The sequence below is a fragment of the Brachypodium distachyon genome, chromosome 1, assembly GCF_000005505.3.
Source record: "Brachypodium distachyon strain Bd21 chromosome 1, Brachypodium_distachyon_v3.0, whole genome shotgun sequence".
NCBI lineage: Eukaryota > Viridiplantae > Streptophyta > Magnoliopsida > Poales > Poaceae > Brachypodium > Brachypodium distachyon.
The window spans coordinates 1,708,136-1,722,784 of record NC_016131.3 but is presented as its reverse complement, the minus strand read 5'-3'; the positions used below and the strand labels follow the sequence as shown (position 1 = coordinate 1,722,784).

Below are 14,649 nucleotides of genomic sequence, written 5' to 3'. Positions count from 1 at the left end.
GTGAACTCTTCTTCCATACAACTTTTTCCCCCTGTGAGATGTTTTTTTGCCTTGAATGAAATCCGCTTGAATTTAACTTATGGGAGCATGACTCAAAGAAGAGAAAGGAAAACAGGAAGTGGCATGTATGCAAATACTGAAACCTGCAGGGATGGAATGGATAAGCGGTTGGTTACACAAATTAGAGGCTGGGATGGATGGCATGGCTGGCTCTCGTTGGAGCACACAACACAACACAGGCTGACAGGCAGCCACCCCCAATCTATACCATCTCCCTCCTCTGCACCACTCAATCAAAGCCCGGATACACCTCTCCATCTTCGTCTCCAATCGAACTTTCTTCCTCACCAGACACACAAAGCTAGAGCAAGTTACCTCCATCAGTAATGAAAGCTCTCGCCGTCGCCTCGCCGGTCGCAGCGGCGCAGCCCCGTCGTCGATGCCTCGCGGTCGCAGGTCGGTCTTGTTTGTACCTTCTCACACTCACTAAATTCAGCTGCATTCCAGTCCTCCGTGGTGAAATCTTGTGATGTGGAATTCGTATATATCAGGTGTCCCATGCCATCGGATCATGTCACAGCAGCTGCAGACCTCCTTCACCGGCGTCTCCCTGCACCGCCGGCAGCAGCACAAACCTTCTACCCGGCCATCGTCATCGGTGGTGGCAATGGCGATGGCGTCGCGGCCGTCGATCCAGTTCATCCAGGGCACGGACGAGCAGACGGTTCCCGACGTGCGGCTGACCAAGTCCCGGGACGGTAGCAACGGCGTGGCCGTCTTCACCTTCGACCAGCCGTCCGTGTTCGACTCGTCGGCGGAGCTCGGCGACATCACCGGCTTCTACATGATCGACGAGGAAGGCACGCTGCAGACGGTGGACGTCAGCGCCAAGTTCGTCAACGGGAAGCCCGCCGCCGTGGAGGCCAAGTACGTCATGCGCACACCCAGGGACTGGGACAGGTTCATGAGGTTCATGGAGCGATACTCCCAGGCCAACGGCCTCCAGTTCCTCAAGAAGTGAAACATTATGTGAAAACATTATATATGCATGACCTCCAGTGAATCATTCTTCTTCTGCTGCTGCTCTTCCTTTTCTTGAGTTTTTTTCCTTTGCCTTCTTTGGCCTTTGTGTGGCTGTGTTGATCTGTAACAACTGCTTGTTGCTACGAATTAAGCGCTTGAGATTGATGATCCATTGATGCTTCTTCATAAAGAAACTCAAGAATTGCAACAGAGGTTGGTACAGGTATGTCTCAAACTTAATCAGGAAGGTGAGGCTAGTTAACTTGATGATACAATATTACAAGCATGTACAAGCTGGGGGTAAAAGAAGAAAAGAAATTAAAAGGAAATGGTCGTAGCTAATGTCATAGTGCCTATTGAACAGCATATCAATACATAAACATAACTCTCTACCGATATTCCTACTGGTCCGTGTGACGATGACGATTCATTCAGGTGACGATTCATATGATCAATCATCCATCATGTCCGGTCCCTCCACTTTGCTGTCCTTGGTCAACGACTGATTCGAGGAGGCGCTATGAGCAGTAGTACTGTTACTGCCGCGGCAGTGCAGTAGCTGCACCTGGAGGCTCTGGATAAGCTCGGTGAGCTGCTGGATGTTTTTCTCTTGCGCCAATATTATCTGTAGATGATACATAATCTTGTGAGCTGTTATTCTCTTGAATCCATACAAGAGAGATGACCACAAGGAATTAGCAGTACATATGACAATGGCTACTAATACTGAAACTTGAATGTCACAGCTACTAATACAGAACATGTGCTTGTCAAACAATCTTTAAGACCTCTCGAGACACCTACTTATCACGCCATAAAAAAAAATTAAGTTCTCACTTTCGGCAATTACTTCAGATCATCAGTCAGTTCCAATTACTAAGATTCACATATCAAGCAGCTGAGGAATATATAAATGACAAATGATATAGCTATTGCATAAAACCTGATGGAAAAATTAGCTGCCAGGCGAAATGAAATACAGGCAAAGAACTACCTTGTTCACACTTCACAGGTTTCTATCTGTTTTCACATAACTCACTTTTGTTGGTGGTTTCAGACTTTCAATCTCCATGCTAAAAATTATGTGCAGCACTACCATATGTCGACACCAGTTCTTTACATAAACAAAACATGGTAGCAACAACACATGATAAAAGCAAAAGTGTGGTGCTTCTAAGCAAAAAAAAACTAGACATTGTCCAATTGACTAGAAGAATGCCGAGTAATGCCCTAAAGAACAACCAACAGTGAGTATAAATTTTTAACAAGAACTCCAGGTAACTCACTTTCTCTTTGATAGCATCTTCCCTTACGACCAGCGCTTGTTGCCTCCGTCGTGTCGCAGCAGCTGGGGTCGCCTCGGCCTCACCAATCTGCTGCTTCCACTCAAACTGTGATGTTACGATGAGCACGAGCAGGAGGAAGATGAGCACTACTGGTCTCGAATTCATCGATCCAGTCAGCAATCAAAGACCTAAATAAAAACAAAGACACCATCATAAAGCTCGATAGGACCTCTGACAAGATATACGACACTAGTTTTTGGAAACAAAGATTATGTATGCACTCCCTCTGTTCCAAATTATAAGATGTTCTAGCTTCGTCTTAAAGTCAAATTTCTTAAAATTTGACCAAGTTCATAGAAAAATCAACCAACATCTACAACTCTAAAATAGTTTATTAAATCCGTCATGATATATATCTTGAAGGTGTTGGCGGTCAGGGCGCGGTAGTTGACGTAGAAACGCCAGGAGCCGTCGCTCTTCCGGACGGAGCACTGGTGATGAAAACTCGGAGGTGCTGCGGCGAATCAGGCCACTTTCCAGCATGTCTGTGCACTGCCTCTCGATCCCATCTTTCTGGGTAGCGGAGTAGCGGTATGGGCGGACAGCTACGGGAGTGGCACCGGGCACCAACAACCAAGCAAATGCAGTGGTCATGGGCACGTGCCAGCAGCAGCCCCTTTGGCTCGGCGAAGATGTCCGAGAAGTTGGCAATCCTGATGCACTTTTCTTCAGCCCAGGTTGATGGCCTGCTATACTGATTCCATCAAACTAGAACCAGGAAGTTTCTTTAAACCACTTTGTTTAGCGCTAGCCCTTAAATTAGCAGATTCATTCCACTGTCCTTCCTGAGCATACACTTCTGAAATCAAAGCACAAGTACCTGGGTTCTGTGGTCCGAGCTCAAGGAGCTCTTTGCCAATAATATGTGCAAGCAGTGTATTTCCATAAGTTCTGCAAGCAGAGAGCAAAGCACGAAACATACTGGATTTATCTGTTAAGTTTGAGAGCTTTATAAACTTGTATCCTTCTTCTAAATGCCCTGCCCGACCCAATAAGTCGACTATGCAACCATAATGCTCTTCCTGTGGATGAACTGAATACAGCAAAGTCATTGACTGAAAAATAGACCAACCCTCCTTAACAAGACCGGCATGACTGCAGGCAGAAAGCACGGAAGAGAATGTTAACTCATCAGGCTTAATACTTTCCTCTTCCATTTGCTTAAACATTTGAAGCACCTTAATATAAAATCCATGATTCCCATAAGCACTGATCATTGTATTCCATGAATCCAGGTCTTTGTGTTCCAAACTATAGAACAAAGCTTCTGACAAATCCAACCTTCCACATTTAGCATATGCAGTTATCAAAGAATTTGTGGTAATCGTGTCTTCCTCCATAAAGGCATGGTAAACAAAACAATGAATTTGTTTTACACTCTTCAGATGTCCAAGCTCAGAAACAGCCTGTACTGCATATATAAGAGTGATGGAATCAGGCTTCTCCCCATGTTGCTGCATTAATTGATGTAATCTAACCACCTCATCCCCATGCCCAGAAGATAAGCACCCCTTCATTATGGCTGTCCATGAAACCAAATTTTTCGTTTCCAATGAGTCAAATACAATCTGTGCTGCAACAATTTCTCTACAAACTGAATACATATGTATAATTTGATTTGCAATGTCCAGATCTGCAGAAAAGCCATGCCTAATTGCAAATCCATGAATCCACCTCCCTCTCACTAAATCTCTTTGATCAGCAAAAGCTGCAAGAAGACAAAGAACAGTTGTAGAATTTGGTGCAATACACTCTATCATCATGCAACTGAGTAATGTGGTGGCCTCATCTGCCATGCCATTTTGGAGATAACCATGTATCATCGCATTATAGGAGATTGCATCTTTAACTGTCAGTTGATCAAAGAGATGCCTGGATCTTACAACTCTTTTGCATTTGGAGTACACCTCGATAAGAGAAGTGGACAAGACGACATCAAGCAGTATAGTTCTTCTCATCAAGTAGGCATGGATACTGGCAGCATAGCCAGAATAGCATAGCTCAGCACAAGCAGAAAGGACATTTGCAAAGGTCCTTGAATCTGGAGTTACTTTATGCTCATGCAGCATGACAGAGAAATACTGGATTGCATCCCAACTCTCTCGAGTTCTAGTAAGACGAGAAAGCACCGCGTTCCATGAAGCCGTGGTTCCCTTTGAATTCTTTAAGAGAGCAGATGCTAACTGATATGCTCCACATCGAGCATACATGTCAACAAGGCTGGTCTCTAGGACTTCATCCGAGACACCAATTGCTCTCCTTATGGAATAGCAGTGCACTGATTTACCCTCTCTGAATGCTCCCAGATTACCAGCAACTTGCAGCAAGCTTACCAGTGTCACACGGTTTACTTCCAAGTTATTCTTTACCATATCACCGGCAATTTTGAATGCATTCCACGCAGTCGAATCCACGACATCAGAATAACCAGAGATCATCGACGTGTAAGCAACAATATCCTTGTCAGATATCTCTTCAAACACTTTCCCTGCATCAATCATCTTGCCATGCTTGGAGTATAACCCAACGAGGGAGGAACCGACAAATTTATCCCCACTCAGGCCAAGCTTCAGCGAATCGACATGCAATCCTTCACCCAGAAACAAATCGCCGAGCTGAGCGCAGCTTTTCAAACCGAAGGTGATGGTTTTCCCGTCCAAACCAATCTGATGCAACTTTAATCTCTTATACAGAAAAATAACTTCCTCCAAATAACCAGCCCTGAAATAATCAACCATAGCAGAACTCCACAGGGCAAGATCATCAGTTACAATGTTCTGAAAAACAAGCCTTGAATCTGGCAGGGTGCCTAAACGCGCATACCAGCCGAGAATCTTAGAACCAAGGATCACATCCGAGCCAAGTCCGTGTGCCAAAACACTAGCATGCAGCTTCTTCAAAGACCGGACATCTGCACAGCTTTGGACCAACAGAGCAAACTTTTCAGCCGTTCCAGAAAATTTCCTTAGAAGCATCGGTAGCATCCGCGGTGCTGCCCTATGATACTCTAAACTTCCCTCCTCGTTTTCTCCCCTCAAAACCCCAATCAATCATCCAGCCCAACCAACATGCAAACAAAAGGCACAACCGGCTGCTATCCCCCCAATCGGAAATTAATCAGAGAGGTTAAGCAGCTATGCGGGGGGGGGGGGGGGGGGGGGGGGTGCGCTGTGCTGTGCTGGCACACACAGGAATTGTGAAGGTCATCGGCCGGGATTTTTACCTAATCGCTGGATGGATGAAAAGGGACCTCACCTCATACCTCGATGAACTGAGGAAGGACGAACGGGGAGCGGCAGGAAACGGCGATTGGCGGCGACGCGCGTGTGGAGGCCGGAGGCGGGGGCGTGCTTGTGGGGTGACCCTAATGGTCGAAGGATCTGGGATCGCCGAGGGGGTTTGGGATCGCGCAGACGCGGGAGAAAGGGGACGGGGCCTGACCGCGAGAAGGAAGATGGGGAATACGTTTCCTTGGATCTTTTTTTCTCGGCTTGGTTGGCAGAGTATCACTTTTTTCTTCTCTCTTGTTGCCGACGTGGCTCTCCTGGTTCTGGTTGGGCAAAGTAATTTCCAGCCGATTGCGACCTGTTTCCTTGTCAAAACTAGCTTTGCATTTTACACAACTTAAACACATATCATTGGTTATTAATTTTATTAATGTGTATGTTTCTTTCGTTCTTGGAGCATCTTCGCCAGCGGACAGTGTCATACTCGGTACTCCCTCCGTTTCTAAATACTTGTCATGATTTTAGTGCAAATTCTCTCCGTTCCTAAATACTTCGTGATTTTAGTGCATACTAAAACCATGGCAAGTATTTAGAAACGGATGGAGTAGTATTTAAGGGTTTTGGTAAAAAGAAAAGAGGTTCAACCGGGGTCTGGTTAGTTGGTGATCGGGTGAGGCCGAGCGGTTCAGCCGATTCCGGCTAGTGGAGTGAACAATCATATCATATCAAGAGAGTATTCGCTTTGACGGCCCGTTACGCTGATCGCGAACCAAATGCTCAAAAAATTGTTCTCCCCTCTCAAACCCATGCAGTATAGATAACCAAACATATCCTAGATAGCTCAAGTTGACACTGAAGCCACCATCCTCGCATGTTGGATAGAAAACCGCTATACATCACCGCCGTCTCCCGCGTGCCATCCTCCTTCCCTTCTTCCGCTACATTGTCGGCTGCCTCCTCCTTTTCCCGCGTTGCCATCTCGACCGTCATCCCTCCTCGTCGCATCGGCCGCCGTGGTTGCTCGGGCCGTCTTCTCTTTCTGAATTGTGTGGTTTGAAAATGTGCATTTGAATGTATGCATTAGAAATGTGTAATTATACAAATTATGGTATTCTTAAGAAGGAATGCATGTCATATGCGTTGAAATAAGAGAGAAATGAAACAGGCGCTGTGACCATACAAGGGCAATGCTGGAAAATGGCAGTAGTTTGCTGTTTCGGGGGCTTTGTTATTCTTTGGGTTAGAAAGAGGGCACGTTTGGGACACGCAAATTCCAAAATCGTTCTCGCCGTCGTGACTAGAGAGAGGCACACGGGGCCGACCGGGTCTCACTCTCACCAAAACCGGCCGCCGGCAGCAGCAGCAGCAGCAAACAAAGTATTCAAAAAAAAAGAACAAACAGAAGCAGAAACAGAGAAGCAACCGCATCGCAAATCTCGAAAGCATTCAGGACAAAGCACCAAATCCAGCATTGCCGGCGGGCCACAGCGCAGCCACTTCTAGCATATACGAGTGGCACGGCGAGCAGCGACCAGTTCTCGCCTTCTCGATTCAGGCGATGTCGTCGTCGGGGCTGGGGCGGGAGCTGCTGTCGGAGGCGGGCGAGTCGGGGTTCGCGGCGTGGATGCGGGGCGTGCGGCGGCGGATCCACCGGCACCCGGAGCTGGCCTTCCAGGAGCACCGGACATCGGCGCTCGTGCGCGCCGAGCTCGACGCGCTCGGCGTCCCCTACGCCTGGCCCGTCGCCCGCACCGGCCTCGTCGCCACAATCTCCGGCCCCGGCACCACCAATCCCACCATCTTCGCCCTCCGCGCCGACATGGACGCGCTCCCGATCCAGGAACTCGTAGACTGCGAGTTCAAGAGCGAGGAGCCCAACAGGATGCACGCGTGCGGCCACGACGCGCACGTGGCCATGCTGCTGGGCGCCGCCAGGCTGCTGCAGTCGAGGAAGAAGGACCTCAACGGCACGGTGAAGCTGGTGTTCCAGCCGGCGGAGGAGAGCCACGCCGGCGGGTACCACGTGCTGGAGGAAGGCGTCCTGGACGGCGTGGACGCCATCTTCGCCGTCCACGTCGACACGCGTCTCCCCGCGGGCGCCGTGGGCTCCAGGCCCGGCCCGTTCCTCGCCGGGTCGGCCCGGTTCAAGGCCACCGTCACCGGGAAGGGCGGGCACGGCGCGATGCCCCACGGCGCCGTTGACCCGGTCGTCGCCGCCGCCTCCGCCGTGCTCAGCCTCCAGCAGCTCGTCGCTCGCGAGACCGACCCTCTCCAGGGCGCAGTACGTTGATTATTACAGTAGTTTCTACTTTCTGAATTAGCTTACTGAAGTGTGTTAATTTGATGAGCAGTTAATAATACTATAATACAGGTGGTGTCAGTGACGTTCATCAAAGGGGGGGAGACGTTCAACGTGATCCCGGAGTCCGTCGCCATCGGCGGCACCTTCAGGAGCATGACGACGGAAGGGCTGTCCTACCTCATGAAGAGGATCAGGGAGGTGATCGAGGGGCAGGCGGCGGTGGGGCGGTGCACGGCGGCGGTGGACTTCATGGAGGAGGAGCTCCGGCATTACCCGGCGACGGTGAACGACGAGGCGGTGTACGCGCACGCCAAGGCCGTGGCGGAGGGCATGCTCGGGGAAAAGAACGTGAGGCTGTCGCCGCAGATCATGGCGGCGGAGGACTTTGGGTTCTACGCCCAGAAGATCCCCGCGGCGTTCTTCGGCGTCGGCGTCCGCAGCGGCGAGGACGGGGAGCTTTACCAGGTGCACACGCCGCACCTCGTCGTCGACGAAGGCGCGCTCCCCGTCGGGGCCGCGCTGCACGCCGCCGTGGCCATCGAGTTCTTGAACAAGCACAGCACAAACCCCGTGTCGTGAGTGAAGCTTCGTTTGACTAGGAACAAGCCAATAAGAGATGGACGCTTGTTGCCAAAGATTCAGATTCGGCATGTCTGTTTAAACAATTCTTGGGTCCGTATGAACTACGCTACGAGCTTAATTTTACAGAGTATCCATGTCGATCATTAGAACATTTCTGATACATCCCTCTATACCAGCTATATACTGGATCGACAAGGTCATACGCCGTTTGCTGCACCCCCGGTTGATGCAAGACTATGGCAGCACATTGGACGCACGTACGGAGCAGTCATCTTCAGGGGGGAGCAATATGAACTACTTACACTGGCATTTGCAGTATGTTGTGCAGAGATAGCTATAGCATGTCAAAAACAAATACATCCCCTGTTCCCCACCTAAAACAGGTAACACATGCTCGTCTGGAAAACTAATTCAGTCGGTAAGCTGGTAAGATAGATCCCAGAGATTCGGCGAGGAACTCAGTTTTCGGCATTCAGATTACAGCTCCAAAGCACTCGACCGTGGTCTCAACTATGTTATCCTCTACGTGTATTTGAGATGCACAGATATACTATCTGACTATGCAGGCTTGGACAAAGGCGCCCTCTGAAACACAAACCAAGCCTATAGTAGACATGTCAGTCTCTGAACTTCAAAGTTACTGCTGCCCTTTTACAATCTCTCGGTAGACCATATCGATGAAATCGTCGTTCTGCCAGGAAAACAAAAAGGCGTGAGAAAATAATCATCAGTGTTGGGAGGAAAAATAAGGTTAGATCGATGTTTTTGTGGAAACGCACTATACATTTACCTATGTCCAACAAGACTATGTCAGTAACAAGTGTCTCTCGGTAGCCTTAGTGTGTACACTACAATCAAATTGACAACCAGCAGATGCCAACAACAACAACAACAAAAAATACCTGCACGAGCTTCAGCATTGCACCTCTGACTTTGTCTCTTGATAGTAATGGGCCATAACATGCTGTTGGGGCAAGCAGTGGGCAAGGATTAGGTGGTGGAAATGGCTGAAGTATTGGCGCGCCATATGGTGGAGGGAGGGATGCAGCGGGTGGTGGTGGTGGAAAGGGTTGGAGCAAGGGAGCACTTTGCCGGTGCTGAGGATGAAGTGAAGGAGGAGCACTGGGTGGAAAGGGCCGGAGCCAGGGAGCACTTTGCTGGTGCTGAATGGCAACGGGAGGATGAAATGGAGGAAGAGCAGAAGATGAAAAGGCAGCAGGAGCCATTGTTGTTTGCGAAGATGTGATGGGAGGAAAGAGTAATGGTTTCGTAAGACTAGCAGGTTCAATGGCAGGAGCACTAGTGGATCTATGAGCATCTGGGGGCATCACAGGAGCTGATGGGGTCCTTGAAGGAGGCAGGCTATGCAAGGCTACAGGAGGGTGCGATGACATAGCACTGGGTGATGCATGCCTAGATGAAGCAACTGTCCTGACAGATTGATTTGGCTGTACTGCACCTGTTCCACCGGTGGGTGCACCAACACATGCAGCTGCCTGTCCGAATGTTATCTCGTGAGAATTACATAACGATACTAGATTGCAAAAAAGCTACCATAATAAACACATGTGTTCAGGATTTCAAAATAGAATGAAACGGTGATGGAAAACAAGGCAAGTTTGCTTACTGTAAGCAAGGCTGATATTAGGGTATCTTCAGCTGAAGGAACAGCATATGCCAATTCAGGCTCTTCAAAATCACTGAAACCGCGGAGAGTAAGAAGACAATTTCACCATAATGCCACATCCACGACAACTTTAGGTGGTACTGTTCTGACTTGTGAGTCAAACGGATGATCAATTTAACTAGACCGGTACAGTGAACAGGTTTCCTAAAATTAACTCATGTAACTAAATTTTCATCATTCTTCTATTTAAATGATCAAGTATCTATTCACATGGAGCATCAGCCAGCTCTAATTTCGTTTCATGTACTTTTGTTAAACTTGTGCTCTAAAAAGGCCCTCAAATTGAATTTAAAATATTAGCCAAATATCATATTATGAAATTTATGATTTCTTCCCCTTATTTCACCACCTGCAAAGAATTCGCTGAACTAATAACTGTAACACCTTGATTCCTTAAAACGATACATTTTTTAGTTACACCAAAACGACAAAATAATAGTGTTTATACTTTGATCATTGGGCATGTACAAATGTAAGTAGAACATACAAGCTTAAGTCCAAAATTATTAGCAGAAAGAAAATGGTCATGCCTACATTAAATGATAAGGATGAAACAACATCGATTCCTGTCTAACTCAGCAATTGCAACAAGCTATCTTCACTTCCAAGGTTAACATTAAAACATTTAAATTCATACCTTTGAATTGCAGAAACCATTGCCTCTGGGGACGCCCTAGAAAATGCCTTATGTATCCTGTACATTGCATAGGCAATGTATACTTCAGTAAGTATAGGACAAAATATAGAAAAACAGACATGCTTTGCGACCCCATTAACTTTTTGCAAAGCCTTAGCAATAGACAAAAGCAATCAAGCAAACAAATACATTTAATGGACAACCGTTGCCTGAATATAATTTGAGGACACAGACTAAACTAGTGCATAATTTAACCACTTTAGCTATAGTTTTAAATAATAGAATAGCTTGTACCAATCCAAAACAAGACGCAGGAACGGCTATGCAATATGCATCTGATTCAAGTGGTTTATTTGGCTCGGCATGTTGCATAGTTTTTGGATCAAGCTTTACATAGTAGGCACCAAATTTAGCAGACTGCATATCGATACCAGACCTACCAAGCAGTTTTTAAATGTGGTCTTTTTAGTGACTGCTTACAGAAAGCTGGAGATTGACAGGCGCCATTCATAAATCTCAGTTCATGTGAAGTTAAAGCATATGTTCCGATACACTAACTCAAATCATATGCAAAAACAACTACACAATCACTAAGGACCTAAAAGTGGAGCAGTCTAAACGGATAGTTGAGTACAACAGAAGAACATTAACTTACGTTTTTCACAATAAAAATCGCACCATACACAGAATACCAGTAGGCCAATACAACCACTTCTTATCTTTTGGCTAAAAAATGCCCGCTCCTAGCAGAAATATATCTGGTGCCAACCTATTAAGGATGTATTCCGCAGTCTGCAGGCTAAAATAGATCAAGAACGTGGCGTGGAGAATATTTAACTCGACAAGAAGGAAATATCTACCTACTGAAAAGATGTGCCACTTCTTCACATTCCTGAGGATCATAGAACCAAATTCCAATAACTTCATCTAAAGCATTGCGATACATTATGTAGGGAACTTCCACCTGGTATTCAAAATTTCTCAAGAGATCTTCAACAAAATTTTCTGCTCATTAGAGTAAGGCAGCATAAAATTAGCACATACATATAATTGTCAAACTATCATATGAACTAAGTAGTAATCAAGATACTATTAGATATCAACCACAAATTTTCTTGTACAGACCAAAAACACGATTCAGTAAGGTTTCAAATAAGTTTGTTTTTTGTTTTGGAATCTCCCAGACAACCTCATATATAAACCGAGCAAGAACAAGTTTACATAGATATTCCTTAGGGTGCATAAGAGTATTTTTCTTTCCTGGAACTGAGGATGCATGAGAGAATATGTTTCCTAATTCTGACAGCACAAAAGCTAGAAGCAAATACTCTGATTTGATCATATATATGCGGATATAGCAGTCACAAATATTGCTTACACCATTCTCTTATATGTTTGCTGCAGTTCCTCCTAATCAGTATCGCTAACACCATTTTACCTCATGGTTAGTCAGTATATACAGTGATCCAAATAAAAAAAATCACTTCCACCGTGTACGATTTGCGTTGATATTATGGCTAAGCAGGATAGATTTTGATGAGAATCCAGTTTCCAAAAATTGGAAATGCAAAAATACCTGTGTTTCGACGATTCATGACAATAAATTGGAACCTGGGTTGGGTGTTCCTGCAATATTATCAAGTCTTAGCACGAAATGCATACTGTTAAGTGCTTATAGACCCAACAACAAATTTGCAATCTCAAGAGTACAACTGTATATGTCGAAAATCATCACCATGGTACTTGCACAATACATGATGCCCTTTTGTACTAATGTTTAGAAGATAAAAATATTTTCCTGAACCAATTGTCTATTCCAAAGCATTCTAAATTAAGCATACATGATTGAATTTACATGCCACCTATTGTAGGACCAGAAACAAAAGATTCAACATAGGCGTGCAGAAACCAATTGCAAAATACTTGCAGCATCTATGACCAATAACTGACAACTTGTGACAATACTAAAAACTACCAAAAAATATCAATAATAAATAATCCTAAAAATTCCACATCAATATGCTTGACCCTTTGATTCACTTCTGTCAATGTTGATCCTTTGATTCACTTGTAATACAAATAACACCGTAAATATTTCAAAAACAGCGGGAAAACAACAAGCAATACTTCCCGTAGCAACCAAATTCCCGACAATCGTTCACTATATAGGGAATTCCTGAATCACACTACCATACATCAATACACAATGCCAAATCACCACCGCATTCAAGTAAACAACCAAGTAACTCTCTGGGAATTCTGCATTTATCCAACAAACAACAGAAAATAGCTATTGGCGATGCTTCCACTAGTAACCAGATCCTATAAATCTTAGGTATGTAGGGAATTGCTGAATCACATGACAATGCACGGTAAAAATGCAAAACCACCATCACATTCCATTACCCTTTCTTCTAGAAGGCCAATTCAGTTCTCTTATATCTACAACTCCAAAACATAAGCACGGCCAAGTAATTCTGGGAGTTATGCATCCACCAAACAGCCCGAACCCATGCCAATGGCAGAGTATACACCAACCAACCGAACCCAGTGTTGCAGCCTACAGTCCATCAGTTAGGGCCCCAGCTGGCAGCTGCACAAACCTCTTGACGACGAAGAGCGACCCCTCCACGCCCTTCCGGCTCTGCACCAAACACACCCGCAACATACACAAAATCGAATTAGGAACTGATGCAGAAACAGAATATCGGGGGTTCGGTGGGAGTGGTGGAGGAGGGGGTAACAGCGAGTAGTACGTACGCACGTACCCATTGGTTCGTGCCCTCGTCGAAGCTGTAGGCGGTGACGTGCGCGGCGATGATGAGGATGTCGGCGACGGCGGGGTCGAGGCGCCGCAGCACGGTGAGGTTGAGCGTCCGCGTGCCCTCCTGGTCCGCCCCCAGGTTCGGCGTCACCTTCCGTCTCCACCCGCCGCCGCGCACCATGGACGGATGAGGGCCTCGCGGCGCTCGCATGCCCCGCCCGCCTCTCGCCGGAAACCCTAAGCCGCCGCGGCTTTTGGGGGCTTTTGGACGGAGCCAACCAGCCAGGGCTTTGATTTGATCGCTGATCAGGGAAATGGGCGGCGGAAGGAGCTCGCCTTTGCCGCGCACGCCGTGACAGTCCGCGTGAGAGGTGGCCCACCGGGCAGTGACTGGGTAACGTCGGTTCCGGGCCACTGTGGGTAGGCCAGCTGTACCGGGAGCTTCTTCCAGTTTCATTGGTGACGTGGCACGTTAAGCTTCGGCCTGCCTGTCAAATTGGTGTTTGGGCTCCTCGACTTCGTTGGTTAATCTGGGCACCCAGGGCCCAGCCCAGTGGGGAGTTGCGGCCCAACAAGCTCCGCCTAATGAGCCCGTCAGAGTCCTCTCAGAAGAGAAATTGAGCTCGTCAGAGAGATATCTAGTGTGCGGGCCCATTTAGTTTTCCACTGTTTACAAAATAAAAATAAAAGGTCTTTGCTCCAAGTTGCGAAACCAAAACTTTTGCCATGTAAATCCCCCGAGAAAATAAATGCAATTGTTCTAGAAAAAGGTGGCAGAAATCAGGATAAATAAGTTCATGATTTTTTTTTGGTGAAACAGGGATGCACAACTGAAGATTGTTTTTTCTTGGTTCCAAAATTTGAAGTACCAAAATTTATTTCCAGCAATGGCCACAAGAGTACGAGACGAAATGAACTAATGAACGAACAACGTGCTATGGTTTCTGTTTGGATTTGTCTATGTCTCTTCGAGGCTGTCTGGCCACCACATGCCCGTATATAGAGTCGTTGAAAGGGAGCAATCGGAACTAAGCTCTGCGGAGACGCATGCGAGGTGGACATGGAGCTAGCTAAGCGAGCG

The 14,649-nt window shown here is 46.7% G+C and overlaps 5 protein-coding genes across 6 annotated transcripts; 2 read left to right on the top strand and 3 right to left on the bottom strand.

Annotated features, from left to right (window-relative positions):
- Positions 1–199: 199 nt before the first annotated feature.
- LOC100840188 (photosystem II reaction center PSB28 protein, chloroplastic) lies at positions 200–1,195 on the top strand. Its single transcript, XM_003562861.4, has 2 exons — positions 200–456; positions 552–1,195. The coding sequence occupies exons 1-2, from the start codon at positions 387–389 to the stop codon at positions 1,019–1,021; spliced, it is 540 nt and encodes a 179-aa protein (XP_003562909.1). The 5' UTR covers positions 200–386; the 3' UTR covers positions 1,022–1,195.
- A 42-nt stretch (positions 1,196–1,237) lies between these two features.
- Positions 1,238–5,869, bottom strand: LOC100841103. Of its 2 annotated transcripts, none has more exons than XM_010239955.3 (3): positions 5,632–5,869; positions 2,310–2,497; positions 1,238–1,648 (listed from the first exon to the last, which is right to left on the bottom strand). In XM_010239955.3, exons 2-3 carry the CDS (start codon positions 2,472–2,474, stop codon positions 1,475–1,477), a joined length of 339 nt encoding a protein of 112 aa, XP_010238257.1. In that variant the 5' UTR covers positions 2,475–2,497; positions 5,632–5,869; the 3' UTR covers positions 1,238–1,474. The 2 variants fall into 2 exon arrangements, with proteins under 2 accessions (XP_010238257.1, XP_003562912.1); XM_003562864.4 differs by having other exon boundaries at positions 5,625–5,868.
- On the bottom strand, positions 2,498–5,525 carry LOC104584680 (pentatricopeptide repeat-containing protein At4g21300). Its single transcript, XM_010239906.3, has one exon. It carries the CDS (start codon positions 5,351–5,353, stop codon positions 3,059–3,061), a length of 2,295 nt encoding a protein of 764 aa, XP_010238208.1. The 5' UTR covers positions 5,354–5,525; the 3' UTR covers positions 2,498–3,058.
- A 917-nt stretch (positions 5,870–6,786) lies between the features above and the next one.
- On the top strand, positions 6,787–8,631 carry LOC100846346 (IAA-amino acid hydrolase ILR1-like 3). The gene is made up of 2 exons (XM_010231118.3): positions 6,787–7,877; positions 7,968–8,631. The coding sequence occupies exons 1-2, from the start codon at positions 7,155–7,157 to the stop codon at positions 8,475–8,477; spliced, it is 1,233 nt and encodes a 410-aa protein (XP_010229420.1). The 5' UTR covers positions 6,787–7,154; the 3' UTR covers positions 8,478–8,631.
- Positions 8,632–8,759: 128 nt separating this feature from the next.
- On the bottom strand, positions 8,760–13,892 carry LOC100846038 (mRNA-decapping enzyme-like protein). Its single transcript, XM_003559139.4, has 8 exons — positions 13,573–13,892; positions 13,408–13,448; positions 12,381–12,430; positions 11,665–11,809; positions 10,805–10,861; positions 10,108–10,180; positions 9,383–9,976; positions 8,760–9,171 (listed from the first exon to the last, which is right to left on the bottom strand). The coding sequence occupies exons 1-8, from the start codon at positions 13,777–13,779 to the stop codon at positions 9,118–9,120; spliced, it is 1,221 nt and encodes a 406-aa protein (XP_003559187.2). The 5' UTR covers positions 13,780–13,892; the 3' UTR covers positions 8,760–9,117.
- Between the last annotated feature and the right edge of the window lie 757 nt (positions 13,893–14,649).